This window comes from Trachypithecus francoisi, unplaced genomic scaffold (assembly GCF_009764315.1).
Source record: "Trachypithecus francoisi isolate TF-2019V2 unplaced genomic scaffold, Tfra_2.0 Lachesis_group9, whole genome shotgun sequence".
Classification (NCBI taxonomy): domain Eukaryota; kingdom Metazoa; phylum Chordata; class Mammalia; order Primates; family Cercopithecidae; genus Trachypithecus; species Trachypithecus francoisi.
In genome coordinates, this window is record NW_022681474.1 from 33,069,231 (window position 1) to 33,084,322 (window position 15,092).

The window sequence follows — 15,092 nt, forward strand, 5'->3', positions numbered from 1 at the left end:
TAGTGTGGTATTAAATTGATCAGATTCTGATACCTTTGCAGATGATTAACTCTGTTGTTTGGATTTGAAGCATGGAGCAACAAAATCAGGCAGAGAATTTTAAAAAGTTGCCATGTAAAGAAACCTGGGATGAAGTAGATTAAAAGGTTTTAAATCATACTGCCTTTACCCCAAAATCCACACATATAATTGTTTGGAATGTTGAAAAGGGCAACAGTATTGAAATAAATATATTATTATTAACATTATTATTTGGATTCCAGAATGACTGGAACTTGCTAGAGCTTTAAAAAGTATTACCTCTTATAATCTTTAGGATGTTGAGTCCTATATCCATCGCTCTGGACGCACAGGTAGAGCTGGACGGACAGGGATTTGTATATGTTTTTATCAACCAAGAGAAAGAGGTCAACTAAGATATGTGGAACAAAAAGCAGTAAGTAGAGTTAAATTATTTCAGGCTTATTGTCTAAATGGTGCCTTAAAAGAGAGTTCTTATATTTATTCTCGCAAGTAGGTCTTCATAACTTTTCTCAATTTAAGCTGCATTTGGGTGTGAAGCCTGCGGAGATCTAAATTTATATTAGCTTCAAGACTTGAATACAGCTTTTATTTTGAAGACAGTGGAGCTGACTTTCTCATCTTTTCCTTGAATTTCTCTCTTCATACTAAAATCAGAAGTGCATTGTGATTTCACTGCTTCTTAGTCCAGCATTGTAAATGGGTGACTAAAAGATTGTCTTGGAATAATAGTTAAGATTCTTTTAAGTAATGGTACAAGTTTCTTGAGAAACTATACATTTTCTGTGGTCTGAATTTTCACAGTTTTTCCTAATTTTATGTGTTTTTATATGCTATTTCATATACTTTGTAAAATAAGGAAAAAAGCTGATAGATTTAAACATCTTTTTTTTTTTTTTTCCCCCAAATCAGGCGTGTTTTACAAGTGAGATTCCATGATTGTAACTAAGGGGCAATTCAAAAAATTATTTTTCTCTTTCTGAAATTTGTAATTGATTATTTATTAGAAAAAAACAGATCTTGGCTGGGTGCAGTGGCTCACGCCTGTAATCCCAGCACTTTGGGAGGCAGAGACGGGCAGATCACTTGAGGTCAGGAGTTTGAGACCAGCCTGCCCAACATGGTGAAACCCCATCTCTACTAAAAATACAAAAATTAAGGGCCGGGCGCGGTGGCTCAAGCCTGTAATCCCAGCACTTTGGGAGGCCGAGACAGGCGGATCACGAGGTCAGGAGATCGAGACCATCCTGGCTAACACTGTGAAACCCCGTCTCTACTAAAAATACAAAAAACTAGCCGGGCGAGGTGGCGGGCGCCTGTAGTCCCAGCTACTCGGGAGGCTGAGGCAGGAGAATGGCGTGAACCCGGGAGGCGGAGCTTGCAGTGAGCTGAGATCCGGCCACTGCACTCCAGCCCCGGCGACAGAGTGAGACTCCGTCTCAAAAAAAAAAAAAAAAAAAAATACAAAAATTAGCTGGGCATGGTGGCAGGCACCTGTAATCCCAGCTACTATGGAGGCTGAGGCAGGAGAATTGCTTGAGCCTGGGAGGTGGAGGTTGTAGTGAGCCAAGATCACGCCACCACACTCCAGCCTGGGCAACAGAGCAAGACTCTGTCTGAAAAACGAGAAAAAAAAAAAAAAAGATAAAACAGATCTTTTAATCTGCTAGGGCTATGAAATCTTTAAATCCAAGAAATAGAAATTCAACGAACTATTAAAATATTAATTTAGGAATTAATTGTAAAGACTTCCATTTTTCTTTAATGTAACTCTTTCATTTTCAGGGAATTACTTTTAAACGTGTAGGTGTTCCTTCTACAATGGATTTAGTTAAATCTAAAAGCATGGATGCCATCAGGTATGCTTTCTGAACTTGCTGAATAATTGTTTCTTTTGTATTAGGCTATTCATCTGTAAGCTCTCCCTGTTTAAATAGCAGAAAATTTTAATCACCAGTTTTACCAGCAGACATTTAGTTATATTAAAATATAAAAATGTGGCTGGGCACTGTGGTGCATGTCTGTAATTCCAGCACTTTGGGAGGCTGAGGTGGGCAGATTGCTTGAGCTTAGGAGTTTGAGACTAGCTTGGCCAACATGGCGGAACCTTGTCTCTACAAAAAATACAAAGATTAGCCAGGAATGGTGGCGCATGCACCTATAGTCCCAGCTACTTGGAAGGCTGAGGCGGGAGGATCACTTGAGCCCGGGAGGTTGGCTGCAGTGAGCCAAGATCGGGCCAGTGCACTCCAGACTGGGTGACAGAGCAAGGCTCTGTCTCAAAAAAAAAAAAAAAAAAAAATTACTCTCTCTTTTTCCCATTTATCCTCTTTTATTTTTTCCCTGTGTCTTGACCAAGAATACTATTTTTAAACCATAGGTCTCTGGCTTCCGTTTCTTATGCTGCTGTTGATTTTTTCCGACCATCAGCTCAGAGACTGATAGAAGAGAAAGGGGCAGTGGATGCATTGGCTGCAGCTTTAGCCCACATTTCTGGTGCATCAAGCTTCGAACCACGATCTTTGATCACCTCTGATAAGGTAGAAATCTGTGAGAAAATTGTACATAGTGGGAAAAGGTTAAAATTGAACTATAGTAAATATTGTATAGTGAATTACTGTGCTTTTTGTGCAGAAAAAAACTGTTTTGCTCTATGAGAAACTTGTCTCTTTATTTCCTCTACTCCCTAATAAATCCTTTTTTGACAATCACCTCTTCCAAATTTTTCAAATCCACAGAAAAACTGAAAGAATAATGCAGTAACCACATACAATCCACCTAGATTCAACTGTTAAAAGTGTGTATCATTTGCTTTATATCCTTTTTGAGCTCTTAATTTGTAATTTAAAAAAAAAGACATGTAATAATTGTACATATTTATTTATTTATTTTTTACAAGAGCACAAATCCACGTTTATTTATTGATTTTTCGTTAGTTTAAATCCTTGAGGGGTACATCATCACTCGGATTCTGTGTCCAATGGCCTTAGCAGGAAGATTGCTTGGGAATTTGGCACGAACCATGCCACTGTTTCCATGGGCCCGAGTTACCTTTCCCCAGATGACTCTGGTTTTATTTGGTTTGCCGCCTGGAGTCACTGTGTTGTTCTTTGCTTTGTATACATAAGCGCATCTCTTGCCCAAATAGAATTCTGTTTCATCTCGGGCATAAACACCTTCAATGTTAAGAAGAGCTGTGTGCTCCCTTTGGTTCCGGAGACCCCGCTTATAGCCGGCAAAAATGGCCTTGGACCACAGCCTTCCAGACATAGTTCCTTTTAGAAGTCCCGTTCCCAGCAGGCTTCCACAGGAACCAAGATGGCGGGAAGAAGAATTGTACATATTTAAAGGATCTGTAGTGATGTTTCAATACATACTGTGTATAGGGATCAGATCAGGGTCATTAGCATATCCATCGTCTTAAACATTTATCATTTCTTTGTTTTAGGAACCATTCAATATCTTCCTTCTTGCTTTATAACTTTATAAGTATATATATATTTTTTGAGATGGAGTCTTGTTCTGTTGCCCAGGCTGGAGTGCAATTGCGTGATCTTGGCTCACTGCAACCTCTGCCTCCCAGGTTCAAGCAATTCTCCTCCTGAGTAGCTGGGACCACAGGCACATGCCACCACGCCCAGCTAATTTTTGTATTTTTAGTAGAGATGGGGTTTCACCATATTGGTCAGGCTGGTCTCAAATTGCTGACCTCAGGTGATCCACCCTCCTCAGCCTCCCAAAGTGCTGGGATTACAGGCGTGAGCCACCTCACCCGGCCTGTATTTTTTTTCTAAACCATTTGAAAGTAAGTTGAAACACCGTGATATCATCCCTAAATACTTCAACATGCATCCTCTGAGAATAAGGATATTCTGCTACATAACCACAATCTAATAAGCTCATCTGTGAACAGTAATGATAGTTCTGTATCATCATCTAATATTTAGTTTATATCCATTTTTTTCTCATTATCCTGAAAATGTCTGTCTGGGTATTTGGAGAGAAATATGGGAAATGCTTACTTTGCACAGACCTTTGTTTACTGAAACTTGTGTCCCGGAACCTACATTTCATTTTGTAAGTTTCCATGGAATCCTGCAAAGTAAGAAATAGATTACTTTTAATCTATTTAAAATTAACACAGTAGCATGCAAAGTAAGTAAATGCCTGTGTGTGTGTGTGGAGGGATTGTGTGTGACACCATCTGAACTCATCTGCTGCCAGGTTCGTATCACGAACATACCACACCAGAACCATTGGTGCAGGTAGCTCAGAGATTTTTTACTTATTCAAGTATAAGTGAGGGGAGTTTCTTGGTGAAGAGAATTTTAAGTAAGAGTTCTTTTATGTCTGAGTGGAGAGAGAGTGAACGAGCCTGGTCCTGGAGACATCTATAAGACTAGAGCCTGCTGGTGGGATTTTCAACTAACAGAACAGACTAATTTTGGGCAGCACATCCCTGTGATGGGGAGGAGGGAACAAAAAGGGCAGGGCAGGTTCACTTGGATGTGACTTATTTGGTGTAGCGCAAATGAATGCAGCTGGGGTATCTGATGGTTTCTACCTGGTAGGTGTTAATAGTTTAGCTAAATGTCATTTTGCTTCGAGTGACTTATTGGGCTCCATTCCATTTATCCGTATGTATACATATACCTGTTTGTATGTATCTTTTTAAAAATTCAGAATCTAGTTAAATATGTTACATTTGGTATTATGTCTCTTTAGTCTTTTTTAGTCTGGAACTGTTTTCTCATCATTTTAATTTTTTTCTGATACTGATTTGGTGAAGAGTCTAGGTTGGTTGTTTGGTATAATATCTCACTGTCTGAATTTGTCCGAATCTCTTCAAGCATCATTTAACTTTTGCCGTTATCCTCTTTTAAACTGGAAGTAATATCAAAGCTTGGTTTTTATATTTAGGTTAAATATTTTTGGCAAGGGTACTTTGTAGTTAATATGTACCTCATACTGCATCACATCAAGATGCATAAAATGTTAGGTTGTTCCAGTACTAGTAATGCTTAGTTTGAGCATTTGTTTAAGATGGAAACTGCCATATTTTAAAGGTGTATCTTACTTTTTGTAATTAGTAACTTGTGGGGTGATACTTTAGCATTGAGCAAATATCCTATCCCTAATAACCCACCAAATGCTTCTTAAGACTGTATTTAAAACATATTTCTTTAGAAAGCATTGAGATTTGAGCTAAGAAGTACCTAAGAAGTTATTTAGTCTCAACCCTCATCCAATAAAGAATCCCTCTTTGGCAGATGGGTCATTTAATCTCTGATTAAATATCTTAGAGGCCGGGCGCAGTGGCTCAAGCCTGTAATCCCAGCACTTAGGGAGGCCGAGACAGGCGGATCACGAGGTCAGGAGATCGAGACCACCCTGCCCTGTCTCTACTAAAAATACAAAAAACTAGCCGGGCGAGGTGGCGGCGCCTGTAGTCCCAGCTACTCGGGAGGCTGAGGCAGGAGAATGGCGTGAACCCGGGAGGCGGAGCTTGCAGTGAGCTGAGATCTGGCCACTGCACTCCAGCCTGGGCGACAGAGCCAGACTCCGTCTCAAATAAATAAATAAATAAATAAATAAATAAATATCTTAGAAACAGGATGTTAGTGGCTTTAAATTTCTTTCATGGGTTAAACCAAAATCCAGTCTTTATCATGAATGTCCTATAGGCTTTTCCTCTTGCTGTCTCCTTGATATAATCTCTTATCACTCTCCCCTTTCTTATTTCAGACACCCTAACCTATTTGGTTTTCCTCAGACGTAAACTTAACTATTACACAAGGCCTTTGCGCTTACTTTCGTTGTCTTGAATGTTTTTTCCCTCTAATAACCATGTTGCTTCCTCCTTTATTTCATTCTGGTCTCTGCTCAAATATCATACCAGAGAGGTCTTTCTTGATCACTCTAAAATAGCTTACTCCTCCCTATACTCTTTGTTCGCTAAGCACTGCTTTATTCCTATTCGTGATGCTTATTACTATATGATATTCCATATATTTGCTTATTTGTTTACTGTGTACCCCCCCCCACCCAACCCCACATACAGGTGTAGGTACGTGCACATGCACCAGAATCTACTCTCCGTGAGAGAAAGGACTACTTATTGCTGAATCTCTAGCACCTAATACAATCTGTGGCACATACATAGGGGGCACTCAATAAATATTTGTTTGCTGAATGCATCCCCATATCTTCTTAATGTTGATTCTTTTGCTATTAGTGAAGCTTTACAGAACAAATAATTTTTGCTTATGTAACAGTCCTTCAAAAGTTTAAAGAAATTGGTCAGGCATGGTGGCTCATGCCTGTAATCCTAGCACTTTGGGAGGCTGAAGCAGGCAGATCACTTGAGTCCAGAAGTTCAAGACCAACCGGGGCAACCCCATCTCTACTAAAAATACAAAAATTAGCACGGCATGATGGCACACACCTGTAGTTCCTGATGCTTGTGGGGCTGAGGTGAGAGGATTGCTTGAGCCCAGAAGGTTGAGGGTGCAGTGAGCTGAGATTGTGCCACTGCATTCCAACCTGGGTGACAGAGCGAGACCCTGTCTTTAAAAAAAAAAAAAAAAAGGTTAAAGAAATTTATGTTGTATTTATTTATTTTTTTTTTTTTTTTGAGACAGGGTCTAGTTCTTTCACCCAGGCTGGAGTGCAGTGGTGCAATCTCAGCTCACTGCAACCTCTGCCTCCTGGGCTCCTGGGCTCAAGCCTCCTGAGTAGCTGGGACTGTAGGAGTGCGCCACCATGCCTGGCTAATTTTTTTTTTTTTTTTTTTTTAGCGATGGCATTTCACCATGTTGCCTAGGCTGGTCTCAAACTCCTGGGCTCAAGTGACCCTCCCGCCTCAGTTTCCTAAAGTGCTGAGATTACAGGTGTGAGCCACCACACCCAGCCAGGGTTTTCACTCCAAGCTGACTTTGACTCCCTCAACATTTCCTTAATTCTTCACTTCCTTGTTGTCTTTCTTGGCTCTGGTTTGCTTAATTCTTAATACTCTCTTAAAGCATAATGGTTAGAATTAAATAGAGTCTTGCAGCAATACATAGGATAGTACTTTCAATTATCTGTAAACACTATTCTTCTAATATTGTAGTTTCAAAAAAATTTTTTAGCTGCAGTGTTACATACTTTTGGCTCATAAGAAATGCACAGTTACATCTTGAAGGATTATAGAGTTAGAATTTCATTGTACTGCTGCTGCTGATTTATTTCCAAACATAATGTGGTTTTTATTCCTCAAGGGGTTTGTGACCATGACTCTGGAAAGCCTAGAGGAAATACAGGATGTCAGCTGTGCTTGGAAAGAACTTAACAGAAAGCTGAGTAGTAATGCAGTGTCTCAGATTACCAGAATGTGCCTCCTGAAAGGAAATATGGTAGGCTTTTCTAGACAATTAAAAAGCTTTTTAATCAACTACCCCAAATGTTTACAAACACTAGCAAATTTTGTTTTCTCTTTGAAGCCTAATGGCGTGAATAATACTGTTTTCTCTGTGTTAGTTTGTTTCCAGTTATAAATTTGGGGCATTATATATGTAACCCATTCCTCTAGAGCTATAAGTCATTCTGTTCAGTTTGACTATCTGATACCCAAGTTATCTAAGTTTCTGCCACATACCGTATGTGGTTGTGTACATGTGTTTATTCTCCTTTTATTTTTTAAATTTTATTTATTTACTACTTTACAGTGATGAGGTCTCACTATTTGCTCAGGCTGGTCTTGAACTCTGGAACTCAAGTGATCCTCCTGTCTTGGACTCCCAAAGTACTGGGATTATAGGTGTGAGCCACTGCACCTGGCCTTTTTGTATTATTATTTTTATTTTTGAGACAGAGTTTCACTCTTGTCACCCAGGCTGGAGTGCAATGGCACAATCTTGGCTCACTGCAACCTATGCCTCCTGGGTTTAAGCAATTCTCCTGCCTCAGCCTCCTGAGTAGCTGAGATTACAGGCGCCCGCCACTATGCCCAGCTAATTTTTGTATTTTTAGTAGAGATGGAGTTTCACCATGTTGACCAGGGCTGGTCTCGAACTCCTGACCTCAGGTGATCCTCCTGCTTCAGCCTCCCAAAGTGCTGGGATTACAGGCATGAGCCACCATACTCTGCCCATATTATTTTTTTTTTTTTTTTAATTTTTTTTTTATTTTTTGGTAAAGACAGGATTTTGCCATGTTGCCCAGGCTGGTCTTGAACTCCTGAGCTCAAAGGATTCACCTGCCTCAGCCTCCCAAAGTGCTGGGATTACAGGCTTGAGCCACTACCTGGCATGTGTGTTTATTTTGTAAGACTAAGTAGCTTATGATTGCAGCAGCTCTATGATTTTGAGGACATGCAGGTTAGTTTTTAAGTGGCCTGCTCTTCGTTGTTAATGAATTAATGATATGAATTAAATATTTTAATACATTTAGATAGCAAAATTAAAACTGTAATCTTGTGACTGATTTCTTCTAATGGTTTTGAGAAATGATGTTATGTTATTAATTTAACCTTACTGTATAGGTTCATTCTAGCTTGGAATTTATTAACTAGATTGTTTATTGCAAATAATCATCTCTCTCAAAGTTTAATATTACTTACTTTTAAAAAGGATGTGGTGGCCGGGCGCGGTGGCTCACGCCTGTAATCCCAACACTTTGGGAGGCCGAGGTGGGCAGATCACGAGGTCAGGAGATCGAGACCATCCTGGCTAACACGGTGAAACCCTGTCTCCACTAAAAATACAAAAAATTAGCCAGGCGTGGTGGCGGGCGCCTGTAGTCTCAGATACTTGGGAGGCTGAGGTAGGAGACTGGTGTGAACCTGGGAGGCGGAGCTTGCAGTGAGCCGAGATTGCGCCACTGCACTCCAGCCTGGGTGACAGAGCAAGACTCTGTTTAAAAAAAAAAATGGATGTGGGGCAAGTATGAGACAAATACATACTTTCAGGAAAAAAATGTAGAGGGGAGGGAAAAAACAAGACATATAGGCCAAACTAGTTGCTATACTTGAGTATTAAATTAATTTTCAGCTTATTGACAACTAAGACCATGGAAGAAACATCTTGGGTTATATAATTCTTATCTAATAAATATTGAAGCTTTTTTCTTTTTTTTGAGACAGGGTCCCACCCTGTCACCCAGGCTATAGTGCAGTGGCATGATCTCAGCTCACTGCCACTTCCACCTCCCAGGCCCAAGTGATCCTCCCACTCCCACCTTAGCCTCCGGAGTTGCTGGGACTACAGTCATGCATCACCACACCTGGATAATTTTTGCATTTTTTTTTTTTTTTTTTTTTGTGGAGATGGGGTTTTCACTATATTGCCCAGGCTGGTCTTGATCGAATTCCTGGACTCAAACACTCTGTCCACCTTGACCTCCCAAAGTGCTGGGATTCATTAACTACCACGCCTGGCCTATTGGAGCTCTATAAATGAAACTTTCCGTCATTAAATTTTAAAAGAAATTTATTAGAAGGATCATTTTACAGGGGACATGGAACAACATACAGTGTCTACACAAACTCTTCTAGAGAATACTCTAGATTCTTAGCAGTAGTTGTAAATTCTTATTGGATACTGTGTTTAGTTAACTTTTTAAATTTAGAAAATATATTAAGCAGCCACTGAGTCATGCATTATTAGTAAAATAAAAAATCAACACATATGCATGTAATTTAAAATGTTTTGCTTTGTTTTGCTTTTAGGGTGTTTGCTTTGATGTTCCCACAACTGAGTCAGAAAGGTTACAGGTATTTTTAAAATTTTATCTTTTAAATAGTTGAGTACATTCTCTGACATTTAGATTGGGATATTTTGGGAATCATAGTCACAATGTCATTATCGTGCCTAAATCAATGAAGAATTCCTTAATATAAAATAACCAGTCTGTCTCAAACTTAAATGTCTTTTTAAAGAGATGGAGTCTCTCTCAGTCTGGAGTGCAGTGGCATGATCATAGCTCATTGCAACCTTGAATTCCTGGGCTGAAGTGATCCTCCCACCTCAGACTCCCAAGTAGCTAGGACTACAAGGCATGTGCCACTATTCCTGGCTAACATGTGCCACCACGCCCAGATAACTTTTTTTTTTTTTTTAATTTTTAGTAGAGACGGAGTTTCTCCATGTTGGTCAGGCTGGTCTGAAACTCCTGACCTCAGGTGATCCACCCGCCTCGGCCTCCCAAAGTGCTGGGATTACAGGTGTGAGTTACTGCTCGGCCTCCTGGCTAATTTTTTTAAAAAATTTTGTAGAGACAGAGTCTGTAGCACAGGTTGGTCTTGAACTCCTGGGCTCAAGTGATCCTCCCACTTTGACCTCCCAAAGTGGGAATATTGGTGTGAGCCACCATACCCAGCAAAAAAGTTTTTATTATAAATCATTTCAAACATATTTTTTAGATGAGGGACTTGTATAATGAATTTCCATGTACCCAACACTCAGCTTCAACAATTATCAGTTCATGGCCAGTTTTGTTTCCTTTCTCTGTTCATCTACTTACCCACTTTTCTGCATTCTTTTGAAATACTAGGTATTCTGTCATTTCAACCATAAACATTTGCATATTTCTAAATATTAACGACTTTAAAAAATACATTATCATAATACCATAATTAAACTCCCCCAAATTAATAATTCCTTATTATCGTCCAATTTTGTTTAAATTTTTCCATTTGTTTCCTAAATTTTTTAAATATAGGGTCCATAAAGCTCATACATGGTAATTTGATGTTTCTTAAGTCTCTTAATATGTACGTTCTTTCTGCTCCCTCTTTCTCTTTTTAAAAAGTATCCCTGTATTTTATCTGTTGAAGAAAGAAGTTGTCTACTGGATTCCCATAATGAAGAATTTGTCTATTATGTCTCAGTACATACTTATATACCTACTTTGAAACAAAAATGAGTATTCTGCTTTTGAAGTCTTTTTAAAAATTCAGAATATATTAAAGACACATTTTTGTGTCAATAACACAGTTCCTTTTTTTCTTTTCTTTTTATATTTTAATTTATTTTATTATTTTTTTTGAGACAGAGTCTTGCTCTTTTGCCAGGCTGGAGTGCAGTGGTGCGATCTCAGCTCACTGCAACCTCTGCCTCTTGGGTTCAAGCGATTCTCATCCCTCAGCCTCCTGAGTAGCTGGGACTACAGGCGCCCGCCACCACGCTCGGCTAATTTTTTGTATTTTTAGTAGAGACGTGGTTTCACCGTGTTAGCCAGGATGGTCTTGATCTCTTGACCTCATGATCTGCCCGTCTTGGCCTCCAAAAGTGCTAGGATTACAGACTTGAGGCACTGCGCCTGGCCTTTCTCTTTATATTTTTAAATAGAGATGGGGTCTTGCCATGTTGCCCAGGCTGGTCTCAAACTCTTGGTCTCAAGTGATGCTCCCACCTCAGCCTCCCAGAGTATTGGGTTCACAGGTGTGAACCATTGCACCCAGCCACAGTTACTTATTTTTAATTACTCCCTGACATTTTGGCATTTGGGTGGCTGGTTTTCTTAACCAGTGTCCGATTTTCTGAAATTTATATTTTTTCTAAAATTTACTATTATTAGGACTGCCCTAAACATTGGTATAGCGAATTCTTTATGCATTGCAATGTTTATCTCTTTTTTAAATGTGATTGCTTGGCCAAAAGGTTTGTGCCTTTTTTAAAAAAAATTTTGGTTATATATTGCCAAACCCACAAGTGGTATGTTCATTTGTCTTTTCCCAAAAAGTACCAGTATTGGAAAGAAAGATAGCCTTAGCAACAGGGTGTCTTAATAACAACTTTTTTTGAGACAGAGTCTCCCTCTGTTGCCCAGGCTGGAGTGTAGTGGCATGATCTAGGCTCACTGCAACCTCTGCCTCCCAGGTTCAAGCAATTCTCCTGCCTCAGCCTCCTGAGTAACTGGGATTACAGGCACCCACCACCACACCTGACTAATTTTTGTATTTCTGGTAGAGTTGAGGTTTCACCACGTTGGCCAGGCTGGTCTCGAACTCCTGACCTCAAGTGATCTGCCCACCTCGGCCTCCCAGAGTGCTGGGATTACAGACATGAGCCACTGTGCCCAGCCAATAATAACTTTCTTTGCCAACTCATGATCACAATAAGGAACAGTTAGTGTAGCAAGATATAAAATAGTGATGTTCTTATGGGTTACCGATTTGTATATCTTCACTTGTTGACTCCAATATCAAAGTGTTTCCGGTGGCTACATTTTTTAGTCCTTGGCTGATGTTGACTTGTATTTAATCTCCATCATGGGCTCTTTTACTTTTTGCTTGTCAGTATACCTGCTGAAAACAATGCACTACTTATCAATGGCCTATCTGCATTTTGCTGAGATACCAAATAGTGCTGTTTTAGAATGTATAAACTGAGTATAATGTATACTTTTATATATTTAATCAGTATATTTATTAATACATAGTATAATTTTGAGTGTATATTTATTAGAATGTATATTTATTAGAATGTTAGAATTTATTAGATAAATGTGCTGAGATACCAAATAGTCCCGTTTTAGAATGTATAACTGAGTATAATGTATACTTTTATACATTTAATTAGTATATTTAATTCGTAATATGTAGTATAATTTTAGAATGTATATTTAGAATGTTAGGATTTATTTATTAGAATAGAAGTATATTTATGTAGAATGTTAGAATTTATTTAGAATGTATATTTAGAATGCATATTTATAGAATGTAATTAGTATATTTAATTAGTAATACATAGTTTAATTTTAGAATTTATAAACTGGGCTGGGCGTGGTGGCTCAAGCCTGTAATCCCAGCACTTTGGGAGGCTGAGACGGGAGGATCACGAGGTCAGGAGATCGAGACCATCCTGGCTAACATGGTGAAACTCCGTCTCTACTAAAAATACAAAAAACTAGCCGGGCGAGGTGGCGGCGCCTGTAGTCCCAGCTACTCGGGAGGCTGAGGCAGGAGAATGGCGTGAACCCGGGAGGCGGAGCTTGCAGTGAGCTGAGATCTGGCCACTGCACTCCAGCCTGGGTGACAGAGTGAGACTCCGTATCAAAAAAAAAAAAAAGATAGAATTTATAAACTGAGTATGAATTTGTGATCTCGAAAATTGAAAATATTTTTGCTTATTTTCTGGTTTTCATTTTTGTTCCAGATACTTTAACAGAATAGATGGCCTTTAGCTAATAGATATGAAAAACGTGTCTTCTATACTTACATGTTTGCTTATGGTTTCTATTTTGCATTTATATTAATCCTGTAAATTCCCCTAACAGGCAGAGTGGCATGATTCCGACTGGATACTCTCAGTGCCAGCCAAATTACCTGAAATTGAAGAATATTATGATGGAAACACATCTTCTAATTCTAGACAGAGGAGTGGCTGGTCAAGTGGTCGATCGGGCCGGTCAGGCCGGTCAGGTGGTCGATCTGGTGGCCGGTCAGGTAGACAGAGTCGACAAGGGAGTCGCTCAGGAAGTCGACAAGATGGTAGAAGACGAAGTGGGAATAGGAATCGATCAAGAAGTGGGGGCCACAAACGGAGTTTTGACTGAGTATTTGATAGTTAATCTACCAGTGTGAGCTTGCCTATTTCTGCCTAATCATGTACATTATCCACCAAAAATTAGGTCATCATAGTTGAGGTATGTGTCTGCTATTTGCAAAGAAGTTGGTCGTATTTTTTTAAAAAGTATTTCACAAGAATGGTTGTAAACAAATCTACTTATCCAGTTATACCTTTGAATAAAAAAACCTCCTTTTATTGTCTCTTTTCACTTACGTGTTAAGAATTTTCTCAATGTAATCTTAAAAATATCTTTACAAACTTGGCAGTCAGGCCAAGTGTGGTGACTCATGGCTGTAATCCCAGCACTTTGGGAGGCTGTGGTGGGTGGATCACTTGAGGTCAGGAGTTTGAGACGAGCCTGACCAACATGGTGAAACCCCAACTCTATTAAAAATACAAAATTTAGCTGGACATGGTGGCGCATGCCTGTAATCCCAGCTACTCGGGAGGCTGAGGCAGGAGAATCGCTTGAACCCAGGAGGTGGAAGTTGCAGTGAGCCGAGATCATGTCAGTGCACTCCAGCCTGGGCAACAGAGTGAGACTCTGTCTCAAAACAAACAAAACTTGGTAGTCAAGCTAATCTTAACATAAGATTACCTGCATTTTGCAAAATGCGATGTATTTGTATATTTGTATTCGTATCATTCCTTCCATAGGTTATGTGATAAAAATAAGAAATTCCCTTCTACATTAAAGGACTGTGTAAACTGGTGACATGATTAGTTAGGTGTATCGTTTTAGTCTAGATACAGTTAATTAAAAGGGTGTGCAAACAGTGCATACTCATTAATTTATTCCACAGATATTTATTGAATTTCTACTATGTTTCCATCACTATGCTAACCACTGGGGAGTATAGTTGTGAATAAGGCATAATCACTATCCTTAAGAAACTTCGAGTCAATTATTACAAACTAACATGAAAGCTAAGACAGTGGTAGGTATGGGATGCTAAGGACCTACTTGGGGTGCACCTGACCAGTTTTAGGAGTCAGGAAGGCCTCTTAAAAGTGATGCCCAACAGAGAAATAAAGAAGTATCCATTTAACCACATGTATGTACAGGTGGGAAGAGGAGTTTAGAAGGGAGAGGGCTTGCAGGCAGAGAGAACAGCATATGTGGAACCCAGAGGCAAAGAATAGCATGGTAAGTCTGAGGTTTCCATATGATAGAGAACAGGAATAAGAGACCGGTTTAGTATTTAACAGGGACAGATTTTAAAGACCTTATGTACGTTGTTAAGGAGTTTAAAGCTTTTCTTGAAGACAGTGGGTAATCATTTAAGGGCTTAAAGTAAGGAGTAACATGATTTGATTTACATTTTAGAAAGAATGCTGGTCACACTGAAGAGACTGAATTGGAGAAAAGCCAGACTGGAGGCCTGGAGACCTCTTAAAATGCCATAGCAGTAATCTATGGTAGAGATCTAGCTGGTGATCTGAACTAATGCTAAGTAACGTATTTTGAGGGATGAGAACTGAGGCACTTGAGAGGTTGTTAACTTGTCCAGAATCATGCAG

General features: G+C 39.4%; 2 protein-coding genes across 3 annotated transcripts in view; one reads left to right on the plus strand and one right to left on the minus strand.

The window, feature by feature from the left end:
• Nucleotides 1-13,779, plus strand: part of DDX50 (DExD-box helicase 50) — a 40,338-nt gene extending 26,559 nt beyond the window's left edge. Inside the window, exons 9-14 of one of the 2 annotated variants that reach the window (XM_033209792.1) lie at nt 317-436; nt 1,807-1,880; nt 2,402-2,561; nt 7,281-7,415; nt 9,728-9,772; nt 13,279-13,779. In XM_033209792.1, the coding sequence (XP_033065683.1) occupies nt 317-436; nt 1,807-1,880; nt 2,402-2,561; nt 7,281-7,415; nt 9,728-9,772; nt 13,279-13,557 (813 nt within the window). In that variant the 3' untranslated portion in view covers nt 13,558-13,779. The remainder of the gene's footprint in view (nt 1-316; nt 437-1,806; nt 1,881-2,401; nt 2,562-7,280; nt 7,416-9,727; nt 9,773-13,278) is intronic. The other variant, XM_033209793.1, reaches the window with a different exon arrangement.
• Nucleotides 2,910-3,349, minus strand: LOC117082798 (60S ribosomal protein L35a-like). Its single transcript, XM_033209794.1, has one exon. It carries the CDS (start codon nt 3,289-3,291, stop codon nt 2,959-2,961), a length of 333 nt encoding a protein of 110 aa, XP_033065685.1. The 5' UTR covers nt 3,292-3,349; the 3' UTR covers nt 2,910-2,958.
• Nucleotides 13,780-15,092: the final 1,313 nt, after the last annotated feature.

Excerpts from the sequence above, each read along its gene's own strand:
- LOC117082798 (XM_033209794.1), bottom strand. The coding sequence starts at position 3,291 with ATGTCTGGAAGGCTGTGGTCCAAGGCCATTTTTGCCGGCTATAAGCGG.